This window comes from Mobula birostris, chromosome 13 (genome assembly GCF_030028105.1).
Source record: "Mobula birostris isolate sMobBir1 chromosome 13, sMobBir1.hap1, whole genome shotgun sequence".
NCBI lineage: Eukaryota > Metazoa > Chordata > Chondrichthyes > Myliobatiformes > Myliobatidae > Mobula > Mobula birostris.
In genome coordinates this window covers 23,188,589-23,208,967 of record NC_092382.1, presented here as the reverse complement: position 1 = coordinate 23,208,967, position 20,379 = coordinate 23,188,589, and the positions used below count along the sequence as shown (strand labels likewise).

The following is a 20,379-nucleotide window of genomic DNA, read 5'->3' as shown; positions in this document are numbered from 1 at the left end:
TGGAACTGGAGCTGGTTGAACCCAGGATCATTCAAGAGGATGAGAGGTTGACTGACAGGCTATACAGGGATGGAGCTATACCTAAGGCGCAGGACACAGGTAACTGAGAGGCAGCCACTGCAGGAAACTCCTCTGTAACAGGTATACAGATTTCTGTTTCGGGGTATGACCTAGCAGAGGAAAGCCACGGTCATTAAGCCTCTGATACCGAGTTTGGTTTTGTGACTCAGAACGAGTGAGAAGCGTGAGCTGAACTAACAGGGGGAATTCCGCGGTTAGGAAAACAGACTGGAGATTCTGTTGACGAGAACAATATTTCTGGATGGTGTGTCAGGGATATCTCGGTTCGAGTCTGAAACTTTCTTAAGGGCAGTGTGAGCAGCCAGAGGTCATGGTCCACGTTGGTACCAATGACAAGAGTAGTAAGTGTGATGAGGTCCTGCAAAGTGAGTTCATGGAGTTGGATGCTAAAATGAAGTGCAGGAACTCCAGGGTTGTGTTCTTAAGATTGCTACCCGTGCCCCATGCTGGGGAGGACTGAAATAGGACGATAATACAGTTTAACGTCTGGCTGATGAGATGGTGCATGACCGAGGGCTTCAGATGTTTGGATGTTTGGGCTCTCTTCCAAGGACGTTGTGGCCTGGACACCTGTGATCGTTTTACACCCGAACTGGAGGCGGACTGATACCCCTGTGGGAAGGGTTGTTAGCGCTGCATGGGGAGGGGGAGGTGTTAAACTTGAGTTGCAGGGGGTGAGGAACCAGCATGGATGGTGGAGTGGTTGTGTGGGAAAGATGTTGTTAAGCCAACATACAAAGTCGGGAAACTAAAGGATGAGAATCGTTTTTCCCAAAATACGTATTATTTCAATGCAAGGAGTACTGTATGAAAGACAGATCAGCCTAGCATGAGGATCAGCACATTGAATTACAGCATTGTAACCATTGTTGTGATTTGGTTGGAGGAGGTGCAGGATTAACAGCTCAGCATTCCAGTGTTCCGTTGCATTAGACACGATTCGATAGAGTGGGAGGGATTACAGAGGGAGGGGTGGCATAACTAGTCAGAGAAAATGTCACTGCATTGCTCAGACAGGACAAACTGGATAGCTGGTCCAATGAGACTACATAGGTGAAACTACGGAATAAGAAAGGGATGACCATGTTAGTTGGATTATATTATAGAGCACCCAATAATCAATAGGGTTTAGAAGAACAAACGTGCAGGGAGATCACAGAAACAAGAAACATAAGATTCTGATGGTAGACAATTGACTTTCCATTTATTGACTGACTCACTGGGTTAAAGGGCTGGATGGGATAGTGCAGGTCAAACGTGTCCAGGGAAGTTTCTGTAATCAATATACTCAGGTCACAACTGGAGAGAGCGCATTCTGGAATTACTATTAGGGAACAAGACAGGGCAAGCGGCAGAGGTGTGTGCAGGAGAACACTTTGGATCTGGTGATCATAATGCCATTAGTTTAAATATCATTATGGAAAAGGATAGGTCTGGTCCTTGAGTTAAGATTCTAATTTGGAGAAAGGCCAATTTTAATGGTACCAGAAAGGATCTGATGAAAGTGGATTGGGACTGGTTGTCTTCTGGTACAGATGTGCTTGGTAAGTGTGAACCCTCCAAAACTAATATTTTGAGAGTACAGAGTTCAAATGCATAAATGACCACAAGTACAGAGTTTGAAAGTTCCTGACAGAATAAAAGGCAGGGGTACCTTCGTTTAGAGAACATTGTTTTTTTAGAGATATCAAGGCCCTGAGCACATCACAAGTATAGGCTCGAAGGATCAAATGAGGTACTTGATGAGTACAAGAAATGCAAGAGTTACTAAAGTAGGAAATCAAGAGGGTGAAAGTACGGCATGAGTTTGCTCTAGCAGACAAGGGAAAACAGATCCCCAAATCCTTCATGAAATATATTTGGAACAAAAATATACCAACGGACTAAATTGGTCCTCTTGAAGTTCAGAGTGGGCATTTGTGCATGAAGCCGAAGTAGGTGGGGGAGATTTAAAATTGATTTTTTGCAATTATATTTACTTAGGAGACATACCAGCGTCTTTAGAGTGAGGCAAAACAGCAGTGAGATCATGGACTCTATACAGATTACAGAGGAGGAGGTGGTTTCTGTCTTGAGTCAGATTAGGGGGGGTAAATCCCCAAGGTTTTCCTTCGTAATTGTCTGAGGTGAGTGCAGAGATTGCAGGTGCTCCAGTAAAGATATTTAGAACGTCAGATGTGGAAGTATTGGAGGGTAGATAATGTTGTTCTGGTGTTTGAAAAGGCTGTAAGAAAAAGCCAGGGAATTACAGGTTGATGAGCCTAACACCAGTGATGGTAAAGTTATTGGCAGGTATTCTGAGGGACTGGATATGAGTATTTGGATGGGTAAGGATTCATTAGGGATAGTCAACACTGATTTGTACCTGGTATATCCTGTCTAACCAGTCTTATGGTTTCTCGATGACGTTACCAAACGAGTAATGAAGGCAAGTGAGTGTATGTTGTATACATGGACTTCAGCGAGGCCTTTGACAAGGTCCTTCATGGCAGCCTGGTCAATAAGATTAAACTGCTTGGCATTCATGACATGGTAGTAAGTTAGTTTAGATATTGGATTCGTGTAGAAATTTGCTTGACTTACTGGCGGACTTAGACCAGTGGTGTGCTTCAGGGATCTGTACTGGACCTGGTGTTGTATGTCATATACTGTATATAAATGCTCTGGATGACAATGTGGTACACAGAGTCAGCAAATCTGTGGATGACATCAACGTATTAATGGCGAGGAAGTTTATCAGAGCTTGCAGCGGGACCTGGAACAGCTGGAAAGAAGTGGAATGGAGTTCGGCAGATAGAATTTAATGAAGACAAGTGTGAAGTGTGCACTATTTGAGGCCAAGCCACGATAACATTAAGACATTGACTGGTTGGGCATTGAGCGGTGCGGTAAAAACAAGGTATCAGGGAATACCGATCCAAAATTTCTTAAAAGTTTTGTCAAAGGTAGATGTCCTGCTAAAAACTTTAGAATATGGGATTTCATAAATCAAAGTATTGAAGACAGAAGTTGGAATACTATGTCAAATTTGATCTTGCAGGGACTAATTGGGAGCAATGGGAGCACCTACCTCTCGGAACGATATCAATGTGATTGAACGAGTGCAGAAAAACAATACAAGGTTTTGTCAGGACTTGAGGGCCTGAGATATAGGGAAAGTTTGAATAGGTTAGGACTGTCATAGAGTGTAGGAGGACCAGAAGAGATGTGATAGAGGGAAAAAAGTTTATAAATTGTACAGATAAAGTAGATGCAAACAGGCATCTGTTACTGAGGTTGGGTGAGACCGGAATTAGAGGTCATGGATCAAGGAGGAAAGATGAAAGAAAATTTGAGGGAGAACTTCTTCCTCTGAAGCTGGTGAGAGTCCGGAACGAGCTGCCGTCGGAAGTGGTATATTTGCATTCGATTTGAACATTTAAAAACAAGTTGGATAAGTACATGAATGAGAGGGGTATGGATGTATCTAGTCGGTGTGCAGATCAATGCGACTTGACATATAATAGGTCAGTGTGGACTTGATGGGCCGAAGAGCCTGTTGTTGTACTGTAGAGTTCGATGACTATGGCTAAGTCAAACTATGACAAGCTGTCTCATGTGGAATGTTAGGGATAGGAATAACGTGTGGCTCTTCACTAAAATTCAGTCTGGTAAGCATATAACCATATAACAATTACAGCAAGGAAACAGGTCATCTCGTACCTTCTAGTCCGTGCCGAACTCTTACTCTCACCTAGTCCCACCGACCTGCACTCAGTCCATTATCCTCCATTCTTTTCCTCTCCGAATAGCTATCCAATTTAACTTTAAATGACAACCACTTCTGCTGGAAGCTCGTTCCACACAGCTACCACTCTCTGAGTAAAGAAGTTCCCCCTCCTGTTACTCCTAAACTTTTGCCCTTTAACTCTCAACTCATGTCCTCTTGTTTGACTCTCCTCCACTCTCAATGGAAAAAAAGCCTATCCACGTCAACTCTATCTATCGCCCTCATAATTTTAAATACCTCTATCACGTCCCCCCTCAACCTTCTACACTCCAAAGAATAAAGACCCAACTTGTTCAACCTTTCTCTGTAACCTAGGAGATGAAACCCAGGCAACATTCTAGTACTCTTTCAATTTTGTTGAGATAATTCGGTGACCAGAACTGTACACAATACTCCAAATTTGGCCTTACCAATGCCTTGTACAATTTCAACATTACATCCCGACTCCTATACTCAATGCTCTGATTTACAAAGGCCAGCATACCAAAAGTTTTCTTCACCACCCTATCAACATGAGATTCCAACTTCAGGAAACTATACACCATTATTCATAGATCCCTCTGTTCTACTGCATTCTTCAATGCCCTATCATTTACCATGTATGTCCTATTTTGATTAGTCCTACCAAAATGTAGCACCTCACATTTATCAGCATTAAACTCCATCTGCCAGCTTTCAGCCCAATCTTCTAACTGGCCCAAATCTCTCTGCAAGCTTTGAAAACCTACTTCATTATCTACTGCTCCACCAATCTTAGTATCATCTGCATACTTACTGATCCAATTTACCACCCCATCATCCAGATCATTAATATATATGACAAACAACATTGGGCCTAGTACAGATCCCTGAGGCACACCACTGGACACCGGCCTCCAATCTGACAAATAGCTATCCACCACTGCTCTCTGGCATCTCCCATCTAGCCACTGCTGAATCTATTTTACTACTTAGATATTAATACCTGCCGATTGAACCTTCCTAACTAACCTTCCGTGTGGAACTTTGTCAAAGGCCTAACTGAAGTCCATATAGACAATATCCACCGCTTTACCCCATCAACTTTCCTAGCAACCTCTTCAAAAAATTCAGTAAGATTTGTCAAACATGACCTTCCACGCACAAATCCATGTTGACTGTCCCTAATCATACCCTGTCTATCCAGATAATTATATATACGAAGCTATAGGTGAATGCGCCCCAGTAACACGAGGACCATTAGAAAGGAGTTTCTTGGTAATTCCGTGTTAGCTGCAGTTCTTGGACTATTTTCAATCGTATTATTTTGCAGTTCCCAGTGTTAACAGTATATGCTGTAGCAATTAGAGACTCCAAATGGAACAGTGACAAGAAACAGAAGGTAACTGAACCATAAGGCATGTTGGGATATTGATCGAAAGCAAGAGCGTCAGTTGTTGAAAAGAGAGACGATATTCAGCACTGCCTGTTCAATTGACGATGGGGTTGAAGGTTGACTCGAGAATGATCTGAGAAATAAATCAGTATATATTAGATTTGTGGGAAGCCCGCGGGTAATGAAAAGATTCTGGTGAATGGCCATTAAGGTCGAGCATTGGGAACATGATGTGATGTCAGACTGAATGGTGTAAAGTGGTTCTCTGTCTACTTGCAATGTCCGTCAAGTATCACAGCACTAAAATCAGCTCTCAATCATTGTCTGTATCCTAACCTGTCTAAAAGTGAATGTGTTCAGAAAATTGGACAAAGGCTTATATTGGTAAATGAAGGTTCAGTGTTTCTGAAAACCAAAATTCTTTTCCTGATGCTCACCACAAGCATTGCAGGATTTTAATATCCCAGAGGTGCCGTTGCGCCCGTTCTGTCGGTCCGTGATTGATTCAGTAGAATCTACAGTTAGTCTATATCCCTCCCACTTACGTGATAGTCTCGCCCGGTGAAGTGATCCTCGGCCATTAACATGAAGCCGACTCCCTCCACACCCTCCTCAATCGCCTGCTCCAGTCGCTCCATGTAGAATCTCGTCAACAGGAACAGTTGGTGATCCTCACAATTTGACAGGAAGGCGGAGATTGCGGAGTTCAGATCTGTAGTCAGTCACAGAGCATAAAATACTAGAGTGTACCATGTGTATGCGGACACGATGCCAATTTAAACCAATCCCATCTTCAGGAACATGGTCAATATCCCTCCGTTCCCGGCCTACTCATGAGTTCAAACGCCTCTCAGATGCTGCTGAGTATCTGTTTCCAGTCCCTCCCTCGGCAGCTCATTCCAGACACCGATCACTCTCTGTGGAAAACATGCGTCCTAAATCTCCTTTAAACTTTACCCCCTCACCTTAAACCTATTCACTCCAGTGCTTGATATTTGCACTGAGTCACAGACTATCGAAGTGTGCTGTGCCTCTCGTAAATTTATGAAATTCTCTGAGATAAGGCCTCAGACTCCGACACTCCAAAAAAGCAATCCAGGTTTGTTCGACCTCTCCTGGCAGCCAATATCCTGTAATCTGGGTAACTGATTATATTCTGTAATCGTGATGAAACTCGTCTGCACCCTCGCCAGACCCTCCACATTATTCTCATGATATGGCTACCATATTTGTGCACATTACCGAGACTGTCTCTTAACCAAAGTTTATCCAGTTACAGAACAACTTTAAAAAATACATACTCACACCTCAACCCGTCCTTAGCACGCTGCCAGTTATGTTGTCACTTTCAGGAAGCTATGCACATCCATCACAAGACCGGTCCATACATCAGCCTTCCTAATCGCCCCAGCATTCACTGCACACTTCGTTCGGGAACTTGACCTCCCAAGGTTCAAATCCTCGCATTTGCCCGAACTATCTGTACTTGGTGTCTCTCCGTTCATATTTCTAATTGGATGCTGAACATTTTGACAACAGTCCCAATTTACACAACTCCGCCGAGTCTGTAAATCAACGAATCAGTCCGCCTATGTGTTTCTATATATAGAATTATTTTGAGTAATAAGTTACTTACATCACATATGACGCATAGCGAGCCAGTGATCCTTGCGGAGACTACTGGTCACAGACCTTCGCCCAGAAGAATGCTCCTCCAGTCCTTCTCTATTTTATGTGTCCAAGACAACACTGAACTCAATGTACAAAGTCTCCGCTGAAGATTCCTCAACCCAGAACGTCTATTGTTCATTTCCCTCTATAGGTGCTGCCTGACCTGTGAGCTCCTCCATCATTGCGTGCGTTGCCCTCTCTACTTACCCTCTTGATTTACTTTAACCTTATTCACCAAGGACATTCATTGCCTCGGTAGCCTCTCCCAGATTCCCTGTTTAAAATTTCTCCTGTTCATTGCCCCCCGCACCCAGCCTGTTCTCCCACAATATAACATTCTTTAACTCGACAACAGAAAACAGACACCGGGAAACTTCCCTCATCTCCTTTGAGCAACAACCTGAAAATCCGGGAAGAATTCAGCATTGCCCTTCCTAAAGAAACATCTGTTTCTCTCACCGGCTGTCTGCTGCCTGGACTGTTACATTGCCCGCTGTTGTATTCCTCTCTGAGTTTCACCCACACCGACTGTATTTTCAGGAGCTCCTTCCCCTTCACTCAGGTGAAGATTTGCACAGAGTGATTCCCCACGCTGGGCCTGGTGAATTGTTCCAGTGCTCAAGGTCGCTTTACCAGTAGGATCAATGATGACAGTTTTTCTGCGCCCATTTAGCGCCTACGTTTATTCCTCTGAACATTTGACTACGCGTGTACCATGATGACAGAGTTTTAATGACAAAGAGTCCAGTGAACATACCTGTGTACATTCTGACTCTGACTGACGTTGGTTGATTGTCGGCTGCTTGTCTGCCGTCCGGGTGGAAGAAAGCACCTCCTGCTGGCGATGATCTGAATTACACAAATAAAACAGAGTGAGTCAGTTACTCTGACCTTCATAATTTAAAACACTTTGTGAGGTCGCTGCTCAGTCTCCTACATTCCAGGGAGTAAAGTCATAGAGTGGCCATCCTCCCTCCAGCACTGAGGACTGGGACAGCACACTCGCAAGTCTTCTCTGTACTCTTTCCACTTTAACCAAGTCTTTTCAAACATATAGCGGCTAGAACTATACTTCATACTGCAAACACAGTCTCACCAATGAATTATACAACGGCCCCATAGTGGTAACACAAGTCGTTACAGTTCGAACGACCCAGTTGCAATTCCCGCCGCTGCCAATCAGAGTTTGCAGGTTCTCGCCGTGATCGCATGGGTTTCCTCCAGGTGATCCGGCTACCCCAACCCCCAACCGTCTTAATGGTTAGTTGGTCATTGTAAATTGCCCTGTAACAAGACTAGGATCAAATTGGGGGACTAAATGAGCAGCGTGTCTCACTGTATCTCAATAAACAAAATAAATTAAATAATGTCCTAACTCCTGCACTCAGCACCCTAACTGTTGAAGGACGGCGTGGTAAACATCTCTTCACCACCCCGTGTCACCGCCTTGAGCGAACTGTGCACTTAGACTCCTCGGTCCCTCTGTCCTACGACAATCTCAGACCATTAGCTGCAATATTGCAATATTCAGAATGAAACTGAAGAGTGCCAGGAAAACCAACGTACCAGCAAAGTTTGATGGTGATAGCATCCCTCAAAAATAAGCAGTGGAGGTGAAGAACAGATTCATGGATTAAAGCCGGTAGAGGGAAAACCAGAAGAGCTATGGAGAGAAGCAAGGAGCATTTCACAAGAGGTGCCAACAAAAAGTATTGCAAACAAAAAAAAGATCAGGAAAGCAAAATAGATTCCTGTGGAAGCTGAGCAGCGAAAAGAAGAGAAGTGAAGGACAATGGAGATTGAAACAAACACCTCCAAATAAACACAACGTTCAATAAGATAGAAAGGAGAAGTAAGGAAACATACTTAAAGGAGCAATGCAAAGAAGCTGAAGAATCCAACAGAATTGGAAAAAGAAAAACAAGAGATCTATTCAAGACGATTAGAGAAATCAAAGGAACATTTCATGCAAAAATAACTATAGTAAAAGACAAAGAAGCCCTTACAGCAGAAGACATCAAAAAGAGATGGCAGAAATATACTGAAGAATTGTACAGGAAATATCCCAACAGGAAGACACCTGCCGTGACTCCCTCGACGATATAGGGCCGGACATTCTGGAAAGTGAAGTCGAATGGGCGATAGAAAACGTTGCTAATAATAAGGCTACAGGATGTGACAGGAGTCCAGTTGAATTGTTTAAAACTTTCAAAGGTGATGATGTAAAAGTGTTGCATGCAATTTGCCAGCAGATCTGGAAAACCTAGCAGTGGCCTTTAGACTGTAAAAAAGAAAACGGTTTATATCCCAATTCCCAAGGACCAGCAGGCTCCGGGACAGCTTCTTCTACCAGGCCATCAGACTAATTAATTCACGCTGATTTGAGTATACTCTATATTGTATGGACTGTTCAATTTACTACAAATTATTATAAATTAATTTGATTGCACGTTGCACATTTCGACCGAGACATAATGTAAAGATTTTTAATCCTCAAGTATGTGAAGGATGTAAGAAATCAATTCTATTTAGTTCAATTCAATTCAAACTTGCTAATCGTGCCATACATACAAATCAATGGCATGAATAATGAATTTTAGAGGTCTCTACACTGACACACACATCCCACTCGTCACAGGCCTCCATTCGCTAAAACCAGCTTCAATCATCTCCCTCTGCTTCCTGTTCTCGAGCCCAGTGTGAATCCACCTCGCCAGCTCCCCGTGAATCCAACGTGACCGAACCTTCCAGATCAGCTGCCATGTGGGATCTTGCTACGGACTTTACCAAAGTTCAGAAGAACAACATCACTGGCCTAATTCACCAAACTCCCTAGTTAACTCTTAAATAATCTCCAAAAATACTTGACAGATATGTTGTCCTGTTGGGCAGTGGAGACGGTGATTTCCCCATAACCCATGTCCAACCGCCCGAGACTTCAGGTTCACTGCAGACTGAGAAAATTCCGATCCCGGCTGTCGAATTACCAACCTGGACTGAAGCCCGTATACTGCCAGTTCCATATCATCAGAGTCACCAGCCCAATATTATCACCCATACAAAGACGCTTTGATGCCGGCGATTTGCTGTGGGTGTTCCTGCCATTTCCGATTCACAAACTAAGGTGGAACTGGAACCTCATGACCCTCTGCCGGGGCCGGGGCTCCGGCTGGTTCCCCGGTCTGTATGGAGGATGCGGATACACTTCAACCTGTCCCCAGCAGCTAAACCAAACACATTTGATTACAATCTTCTTGCTGTGTGGGATCTCGCCCGGCATAGCTGGCTGCCATGTTTCCTGCAGTGTAGCAGGAATAAAATGTAAAATTATAAAGTAGAAAATGCTGGGAACTCAGTACATCAGACTACATCTCTGAAAGGACAAATGGTGGGAGACCCAGTTTCAGAAATGAGACTGTGCAAGGTGCTGCCGATCTGCTGAGCGTTTCCAGTATTTTCTCCTCCTTACTTTAAATTTCCTGCAACTGTAGTATTTTTCCCCTCGTCATTTTAATGCACAGATAGTACCTGATTGTAAAATATCAACAACACCCTACACTGTAAATGCCACCCCACCCCAAACCATTTGCTACTTCTGAGTTCATCCTGACCCTGGTGTGACATATTTCATCCAGTCAATGCTCACAGCATCCTTTCCTCCCACTGTCACTCTGTTACATTTGCTCCTGAGGCCACTGTCTCTACGCTGAGAGCCGGTGACCACAGAGCGATAAAAAGTACAACACTTGCTGCAGCTCTGACGGGCTGTTACCCTGGAAACGGATGACGTGGCTCACTGCAAAAAAAAAAACAGAAAAAGAAAATAATAAACCCAACATCAGATTCTATGAGTTCCATTCTGTCAAAGATTAACACGGCATCCAGTTTGTAACAGTGAATCTAAAATTGAAATGGCTGCTTTTACCCTGCCACGTGCTGTGTTGAATTAAACCTCTGGTAGTCCGAACTATCAAAAAAAAATCCTGGAAAAGATGCCAAAAAAAACTTCACAATGATGGCAAAGTTTGAAAGAGAGATTCCTGAAATGTATCATTGCGGCAATGGGATACAGGCTGGGCAGATGTTGAACAAGATGGTAGATATTTATCATTGATGTGGTAGGGTACAGGCTGGACAGAGATTGAACAAGAAGGTTGATATTTTTTCACTCAGGTTGTAGGACACAGGCTGGACAGAGGTGGAACAAAATGGTTGATATATATCACTGAGGTGGTGGGATACAGGCTGGAGAGAGGTTGAACAAGATTGTTGATAAATGTCACTGAGGTGATGGGATGCAGGCTGGGCAGAGATTGAGCAAGACGGTCGATATATATCATTGAGGTTGTAGGATACAGGCTGGACAGCGGTTGAACAAGATGGTTGATATATGTCACTGAGGTGATGGGATGCAGGCTGGACAGAGGTTGAACCAGTTGGGCAGGGGGTGAGTAGATAGAGCCGGATGGGAGAAGGGTATCATGGCCGATCTCTGATGGTCCTCCAGCAATACGCAGATCCTGAAATAATAGTACGCACTAGTAGATAACAGATTCCAATATAACAAAGCCAGAACAAACAATAAGAACTTTGGTGTATGCCCTTTTCTACTTCACACACTTTATCAATTCACCGCAGAAAGTATCCCATCCCGGTACTTCACATCTTCACATGGCTACTGCTCTTCCTTTAACGGAATGAAGTAGCGGAGAACTGTGGACACAGCTGAGCACATCACAGAAACCAACCTCCCCTCCATGGACTCAGTCTACACTTCCCACCGCCTCAGTAAAGCAGCCAACATAATGAAAGATCACCACAACCCCGAACATTCTCACTTCTCACCCTCCCATCAGGGCGAAGATAAAGTAAAACAGAAACATACCACCAGGCTCAGGGATGGTGTCCATTCGGCTGTGATAAGCGAACTGAATGTTCCCCAGGGGGATGAGATGGACTCCTGACCTCACAGTCTAAATCGATGTGACCTTGCACCACATATCTACCTGCACTGCACTTTCTCTGTAACCAGAATGAGTTGTCACACTCTGGTATCGTTTTACCTCAATGTACTGCTGTAATGTATTGATCTGTGTAGATAATACCGAAGAAACGATTTTCACTGTACCTCTGTACATGTAACACAAAATAAAGATTCCCCATTTTATTCATGTGGGAATATTAGACAGCCCGGGTTGCTCCTTCGGAAATTCTGGAGGGAATGTACACAATTCCGAGAAACCCGGATAAATGAACAAGACATAATTCTCTCATTACTAGGGACACTTATCGGAAAACACTGTCAGCATTTTGGCAAGATGTAGTCATGGAAACAAGATGGAAATAAACTTCCCAGTCCCCCGAGAGGACGTGAGAGATCTGGATCTCACTGTCCTGTCTGAACGGGGAAAGATGAAACTACTCATACACGTGATTCAGTGTCCCGAGGGTGCGATTTCTCTGTTTAACCCTCGTGTCTGCAAGAACACAACAGACCGAACGGCCGCTTCCGGTGGGCTGGAGTTATGTAAAACTACTATCGACACCAGGCATCGATCATGGTGAAGTTTGGATCCGATTCCGGGCCGGGTGACGGAGGTAAAATCTGAACAAAGCCTACATAATTGTTACGGTAATTACCATATTTAAACGCGAGAAAGCTTGCAAACGCTGGAAATCCAAACAATACACACAAAATGCTGGAGGAACTCAGCATAACAGGCAGTATCTATGGAAAAGAGTAAACAGTCAACATTTTGGGCCACGAGCCTTTTTTCATTCCTGAGGAGGAGGGGAAGTGATCTGAATAAAAAGGTCGGGGAGGGGAACGAGGCGAGCTGGAAGGTGATCGGTGAGGTCAAGTGATGGACAGGTCAAGGGCTGGAGAATAAAGAATAGGAGATTTGGCAATGGGAGAAAGGGAAAGAGGGGACCCAGGGGGAAGTAATAGGCTGGTGAGCAGAAATGAAAGTTCAGAGTGGGGAATAGAGAAGTGGGTGGGGGGTATTTGTTTACTGGAAGGATAATTCAGTCGGGTTGGAGGGAATCCAGACTGAATATAAGGTGCTGCTCCTCCACCCCGAGGACGGTCTCATCTCGGCACAAGAGGAGGCCATCGATCGAGACGTCGGAATGGGAATCAGAATTAAAATGTTTGGCCACTGCGAAGTCCCCCTTGTGGCAGATGATACAGAGATGCTCAACAAAACGGTCTCCCAATTTGTGGCGGGTCTCACCAATGTAAATAAGGCCGCATCGGGAGCACGGGACACAATAGGTGACCCCAGCAGATTCGCAGGTGAAGTGTTACCTCACCTGGAAGGACTGTTTTGTGTCTGAATGGAGGTGAGGGAGGGGGTGTCCGGGTAGGTGTAGGACTCAGGCCGCTTGCAGGGATCAGTGACTGGAGGGAGATTAGAGAGGAGGGATGAATGAACAAGGGAATTGTTGAGAGAGTGGTCCCTGTTGAAAGAAGAAGGCGGGGTGCGAGCGAGGAAGGTAAAGATATGTTTAGTTGTAATATCTCTGTGGAGAACAGTACCAGTTCCGTAATCCTGGAGTCCCATTCTAGGATTATAGCCCAAGCAACAACACTCCCAGGACTCTTTCCTGCTGGTAATATTCAGCAGTGTCTCGTCTAATCCCAGTTCTGAAACTCACACTCCCCTCCATCCCATAACAGAACTGGAATCTGATGATGCTTTAACCGGGCGGGGAACCCGGGCCGTGGGTCAGCAGCGCCTGGCAATATATCTTAACTTGTCTCCAGCAGGTACGTTGAGCACATATGTTTATTATCTTATTGCGGAGCGCGACCTGGATCAGTGCAATTCGCCGCCACATCTCCCACAGTGAAACAATAAGAAAATTCCTTTAATATAAAAATGAAAATAAATCACTGGAAACTCAGTACAGGTTGTTGTGTTTTTGATGCACAAACATTACTGACTGCAAGTTGTTTGTGGCATCCGGAAGAGATTTGCATAAATGCAATCCCTACATTCATTTGTTATCTCTTTATTGCAATATAAACTCCAGACAGTGAATGCTCAAGGCATCCTTGCATCCACTCGGACTCCTGAGGTCACTGTCTCTCCGCTGAGGGGCGGTGACCAGAGAGTGATAAAAATGTTCAACACCCCTTGCAGTTCTGGTGGGTGTTGCCCTGGTGATGGGGGAAGTGGTTCAGCAGAACTAACTGAAAATAGGAAATAAGGAACAACTCACATGCTCCAAGTTTCATTATGACAAAGATGAATACTGAGCTCTCAGTCATTTTGAAATGGGGAAGCTGAAATTCCAGTGGCTGTTTTAACCCTATCTCGAGGTGCATCCAGTAAATCTGTTGGTATTTCCACCTCTACAAAACTTCCAGCAGTACAGAAGCTAGTTCCAAAATCAAAACACATTGTAGGATGCGGCCTATCTGCTCCACATGGCAACTATGGGATATTTACAAAAGATATCACAGAATACATTGTGGTGATAACCATAAAGTTTACTTCTTTGTTCCATCAAGTGGTTAAAATTCCATCACATTCTTGTGTCTGCAAATAGCTTATATCTATGATCAACCCCAGACATTGATACAGGTTCAATTCAGATGCTGCTATTGGACAGAATGATGGAAAGGAAGGTACCCAGATACAATTGAATAGATTGAGATTGTGACGTCAGTTACAAGACTCCCTTACTGTTGAATACATCTTGTCCCTATCCACTCTATCTAGACCTCAGGATTTCATTGAGGTTCCTGTTCCGAGAGTCACCACCCCTCCATTGAGAACAGGCCCAGAAACACCAAGTGCTCCTCATACATAAAACTTTTCATTCCAGAATCACTCTTGTGAACTTTGTAAACAACAACTGTAATGGGCACTTTTCCACGGATACAGACAATTTGGTGGCGGAATAATTTATTGAGCCAAATATTTCTCACTGCCGAATTAACTGTTAGAAAAGATCAGTGTGGTATCTAGACAAGGAACCGAAGGGGATGGAGTAGATATTCAATGACTTTTGTATGTCTGTATTTACTTGGGAGAGAGATACAGAGAATATAGAAATCCAGAAAAGTTAGTCTTTTTGTAGATTATATACGGATTACAGAACAGATTACAGAGGTGAACGCTGTGCCAGTTCCCATCCCAGGCTTATAGCCCAAGCACCAACACTCCCAAGACGTCTAATCCCAGTTCTAAACTTAACACTCCTCTCCATCCCATAATAGACCTAGAAGCTGATGATGCTTTAACTGGGCGGGGAACCCGGACCATGGGTCACCAGTGGGTGGGAACATATTTTAACTTGTCTTCAGCAGGTGAGTTGAGCACATATGTTTATTGTCCTATTGCGGAGCGGGACCTGGATCAATGCAATTCGCCGCCACATCTCCCATAGTGAAACAATAAGAAAATGCTTTTAATATAAAATTGAAAATAAATCACTGGAAACTCAGTACGGGTTTTTGTCATTGTGAATCACAAATATTGCTGACTGCAAGATGTTTGTGACATTCTGAAGATATTTGCATAAATGCAATCCCTGCATTAATTCTTTATCTCTTTATTGCAATAGAAACATCATATATTCCGTACAGTGAATGCTCAAGGCATCCAGACATCCACCCCGGTTTCTGAGGTCACTGAGGGGCGGTGACCAGAGAGTGATAAAAATGCTCAACACTCCTTGCAGCTCTGGCGGGTGTTACCCTGGTGATGGGGGAAGTGGATCAGCAGAACTAACTGAAAATAGGAAATAAGGAACAACTCACATGCTCTGAGTTTCATGATGACAAAGATGAATATTGAACCCTCAGCCATTTTGTAATGGGGAAGCTAAAATTTCAGTGGCTGTTTTAACCCTATCTCGAGGCGTATCCAGTAAATCTGTTGGTATTTCCATCCCTACAGAACTTCCTGCAGTGCAGAAGCTGTTCCAAAATCAAAACATGTTATTTGATGCGACCTATCCGGTCCAAATGGCAACTACGGGATATTTTAAAAAAAATATCACAGAATAGATTGTGGTGATAACCATAAAGTTTACTTCTTTGTTTGATTAAGTGGTTAAAGTTCCATCATATTCTTGTGTCTGCAAATAGCTTATATCTATGATCAACCCCAGGCATTGATAAAGGTTCAATTCAGATACTGCTACTGGACAGAATGATGGAAGGGAAGGTACACAGATACAATTGAATAGATTGAAATTGTGACCTTAGTTACTAGACTCCCCTACTGTTGAATACTGTTGACCCTATTCACTCTATCTAGACCTCAGGATTTCATTGAGGTTCCTGTTCCGAGAGTCACCACCCCTCCATTGAGAACAGGCCCAGAGACACCAATTGCTCCTCATACATAAAGGTTTTCATTCCAGAATCACTTTTCTCAACTTTGTAAATAACAACTGTAATGGGCACATTTCCATGGATACAGACAATTTGGTGGCGGAATAGTTTATTGAGCCAAATGTATTGTTTCTTACTGCCCAATTAACTGTCAAAAAAGATTAGCGTGCTATCTAGCCAAGGAACCGAATGGGATAGGGTAGATCTTCAATGTTTTTGTTTGCCTGTATTTACTTCGGAGACAGATACAGAGACTATAGAAATCTGGAAATGTTAGCCTTGTTATGGATTGTATACAGATTACAGAACAAGTGCTTGCTGAATTAGAATGGATAAATCCCCAGGGCCTGACAAGGTGTTCCCTCAGACCCTGTGGGAGGTCAGTGCAGAAACTGCTCGAAATCTGGCAGAGACATGTAAAATGCACAGAGCTGTGGGTGATATGCCAGAAGATGGGAGGAGAGCTGGTTTTCCACAATTGTGTTAGAAAGGCTCGAAGGGATACAATATGCACGCGATCCTGACATCAGTCTTGGGTATGTCCTTGGAAGGTATTTTACGAAATGGAATTGATAGTATTTCGAAAGACTGGGCTTATTGATCAGACTGGCAGGTCATGTCTAATCAAATTATTCTGCATGGAAGGCTGGTCCAAAAGGGAAAGGTGCGTAGGGTCAGGTAGAAGACAGAGATTGCAGATGGTTGTCTCTCTGAATATAGGCTGAGACTCGCCAGGTGCTGCAGGGAAAGTGACTGGGTGCTTGGCACTGATAGTAATGATAGAGAATACCGATGAAAATATGGCAAACGAGAGCAGCAAATAAGTGGATTATACCGAGATGGGATGTAATAGACAGTGAAGAAATTGTCTGTAAAATAATAATACATTTCCCAGTTTAGTTGTGTGGAGATAATGGACAAGCTGGGCCAAAAATAATTTTAAAAAGGTGCAAGGAGACTTGGGAGAGTTTGTGTAGTTTCCTACATATTAATATACAGGCTGAGCCGGTGGTGAAGAAAGCAAATGCGATCTCTGCATTCATTTCAAGAGGACTGTAATATAAAAGGAATGATGAACTCTTGAGAATTTATGAAGTCCTGATTATGCAACATATAGAATCATAGAAAACATACAGCACAGTACAGGCCCTTTGGCCCACCAAGCTCTGCCGAACATATACCTTGGAACTACCTCGGCTTTGCCCAAAGCCCTCTATTTTTCTAAGCTCCATGTAGCCATCCAGGAATCTCTTAAAAGACCCTATCGTTTCTGCGACCACCACCGCTGCCGGCAGCCCATTCCACGTACTCACCACTCTCTACGTAAAAACCTTACCCGTGACATCTCCTCTGTATGTGCTTCCAAGCACCTTGAAATAAGCCCTCTCGTGCGAGCCCTTTCAGCCCTGGGGAAAAGCCTCTGACTATCCACACGATCAATGCCTCTCATTATCTTATACACCTCTATCAGGTCACCGCTCAACCGCTGTCGCTCCAAGGAGAAAAGGCCGAGTTCACTCCACCTATTCTCACAAAGTGTGCTCCCAAATCCAGGCAACATCCCTGTAATTCTCTTCTGCATCCTTTCTATGATATCCACGTCCTTCCCATAGTAAGGCGACTAAAATTGAACACAGTACTTCAAGTGGGGTCTGACAAGGGTCCAGTATATCTGCAACATTACCTCTCGGCTCTTAAACTCAATCCCGTGATTGATGTAGACCAATGCATGGTATGCCTTCTTAACCACAGAGTCAACCTGCGTCGGAGTTTTGAGTGACCTATGGACTCCAGACCCCAAGATCACTCTGATCCTCCACACTGCCGGAGTCTTAACATTAATGCAATATTCTTCCATTATATTTGACCTACCAAAATGAACCACCTCACACTTATTGGGTTGAACTATATCTGCCACTTCTCAGCCCAGTTTTGCATCCTATCACTGTCCCGCTCTAACCTCTGACAGTCCTCCACACTATCCACAGCACCACCAACCTTTGTGTCATCAGCAAATTTATCATCCCTCCACTTCCTCATGCAGGTCATTCATTAAAATCGCACAGAGTAGGTGTCCCAGAACAGATCCCTGAGGCACATCACAGGTCACCGGCCTTCATGTAGAATATGACCGTCTACAATCACCCTTTGCCTTCTGTGGACAAACCAGTTCTGGATCCACAAAGCAATGTCCCCGTGGTTCTCATGTCTCGTTACTTTCTCAATAAGCCTTGCATGGGGTACCTCATCAAATGCCTTGCTAAAATCCATGTACAATACATCTGCTGCTCTACCTTAATCAATGTGTTTAGTCACACCCTCAGGAAATTCAATCAGGCTCCGAAGGCACGATCTGCCTTTGACAAAGCCATGCTGACTATTCTTAAACATATTATGCCTCTCCAAATGTTCATAAATCCTGCCTCTCAGGATCTTCTCCATCAACTTACCAACCACTGAGGTAAGACTCACTGTTGTATAATTTCCTGGTCTATCTCTACTCCCTTTCTTGAATAAAGGAACAACATCCGCAACCCTCCAACCACCGGAACCTCTCCCGTCTTCGTTGATGATGCAAAGACCATTTCAAGAGGCTGAGCAATCCATTCCCTCGCTTCAAACAGTAGCCTGGGATACATCCCGTCCGGACCCGGTGACTTATCCAAGTTGATGCTTTCTAAAAGCTCCAGCACATCCCCTTTCTTAATATCTATATTCTCAGGCTTTTCAGTCCACTGCAAGTCATACGTATAATCTCCAAGATCTTTTTCCACAGTGAATACTGAAGCAAAGAATTCATTAATTACCTCTGCTATTTCCTCCGGTTCCATACACACATTTCTATTGTCACAATTGATTGGTCCTATTCTCTCACATCTTATCCTCTTGCTCTTCACATACTTGTAGAATGCCTTGGGGTTTTTCTTAATCCTGTCTGCCAAGGCCTTCTCATAGCCCTTCTAGCTCTTCGAATTTCATTCTTCAGCTCATACCTGCTAGCCTTATAATCTTCCATATTCATATCATGACCAAGTTTATGGAACCTTTCGTAAGCTCTTCTTTTCTTCTTGACTCGATTTACAACAGCCTTTGTACACTACGCACCTTGTCCCCTACCATTCTTTCCATGTCTCATTGGAATGTACCTACTCAGAACCCCACGCAAATATCCCCTGAACATTTGCCACATTTCTTCCGTACATTTCACTGAGAACATCTGTTTCCAATTTATGCTTCCAAGTTTTGCCTGATAGCCTCGTTTTTCCCCTTACTCCAATTAAACTTTTCTCTAACATTATCTGTTCCCAACCCTCTCCAATGCTGTGGTAAAGGAGATAGAACTGTGATCACTATCTCCAAAATGCTCTCCCACTGAGACACCCGACACCAGACCATTTCCCAATTCCAGATCAAGTACAGCCCCTCCTCGTGTAGGCTTATCTACATACTGTGTCAAGAAACCCTCCTGGACACACAGATCAAACTCTACCCCATCTAAACCCCTCACTCTAGGGAGATGCCAATCAATATTTGGGAAATTAAAATCTCCCACAACAACCCTGTTATTATTTTTGCTTTCCAGAATCTGCCTCCCTATCTGCTCCTCCATTTCCCTGTTATTATTGGGTGGTCTATAAAAACACCCAGTAGAGTTATTGTCCCCTTCCTATTCCTAAGTTCCTCCCACAGAGACTCCGTAGACAACCCTTCATGACTTCGTCCTTTTCTGCAGCCGTGACCCTCTCTCTGATCTGCAGTTCCACGCCCCCACCTCTTTTGTCTCCCTCCCTATCCTTTCTGAAACATGTAAGTTCACGCCCTTGAGGTAGCCATCCCTGCCCCTGCACCATCCACGTCTCTGTAATAGCCATAACATCATAGCTCCAAATGTTAATCCATGTACTAAGCTCATCCGCTTTATTCATGATACTCCTCGCATTAAAATAGACACAACTCAAACCATCGGACTGAGCGTGTCCCTTGTCTATCACCTGCCTATCCTCCCTATCTCACTGTCTCCAAGCTTTTTCTATTGTGCGCCAACCTCCCTTTCCTCCGTCACTTAGAGTATTGTGCGCAGGTTTGGGCCCCTAACATGAGAAAGGATGCGTTAGAAATAGAGAGGGTTAAAAGGAGGTTCAGGAAAATGTT

The 20,379-nt window shown here is 43.9% G+C and overlaps 1 protein-coding gene across 6 annotated transcripts in view; it reads right to left on the bottom strand.

The window, feature by feature from the left end:
- Nucleotides 1-20,379, bottom strand: part of LOC140208567 (NACHT, LRR and PYD domains-containing protein 3-like) — a 47,025-nt gene that overhangs the window by 14,055 nt on the left and 12,591 nt on the right. For 4 of the 6 annotated variants that reach the window (XR_011888827.1, XR_011888826.1, XM_072277320.1 and 1 more), the window contains exons 2-3: nucleotides 7,633-7,724; nucleotides 5,750-5,916 (exon numbers count right to left, since the gene is read on the bottom strand). Coding sequence is in view for 4 of the 6 variants with exons in the window: in XM_072277320.1 (XP_072133421.1) it covers nucleotides 5,750-5,916; nucleotides 7,633-7,642 (177 nt within the window). In the remaining 2 variants the exon portion in view is untranslated. Of the gene's footprint in view, nucleotides 1-5,749; nucleotides 5,917-6,840; nucleotides 6,954-7,632; nucleotides 7,725-20,379 lie in introns of all 6 variants that reach the window. The other 2 variants (XM_072277318.1, XM_072277319.1) reach the window with 2 other exon arrangements.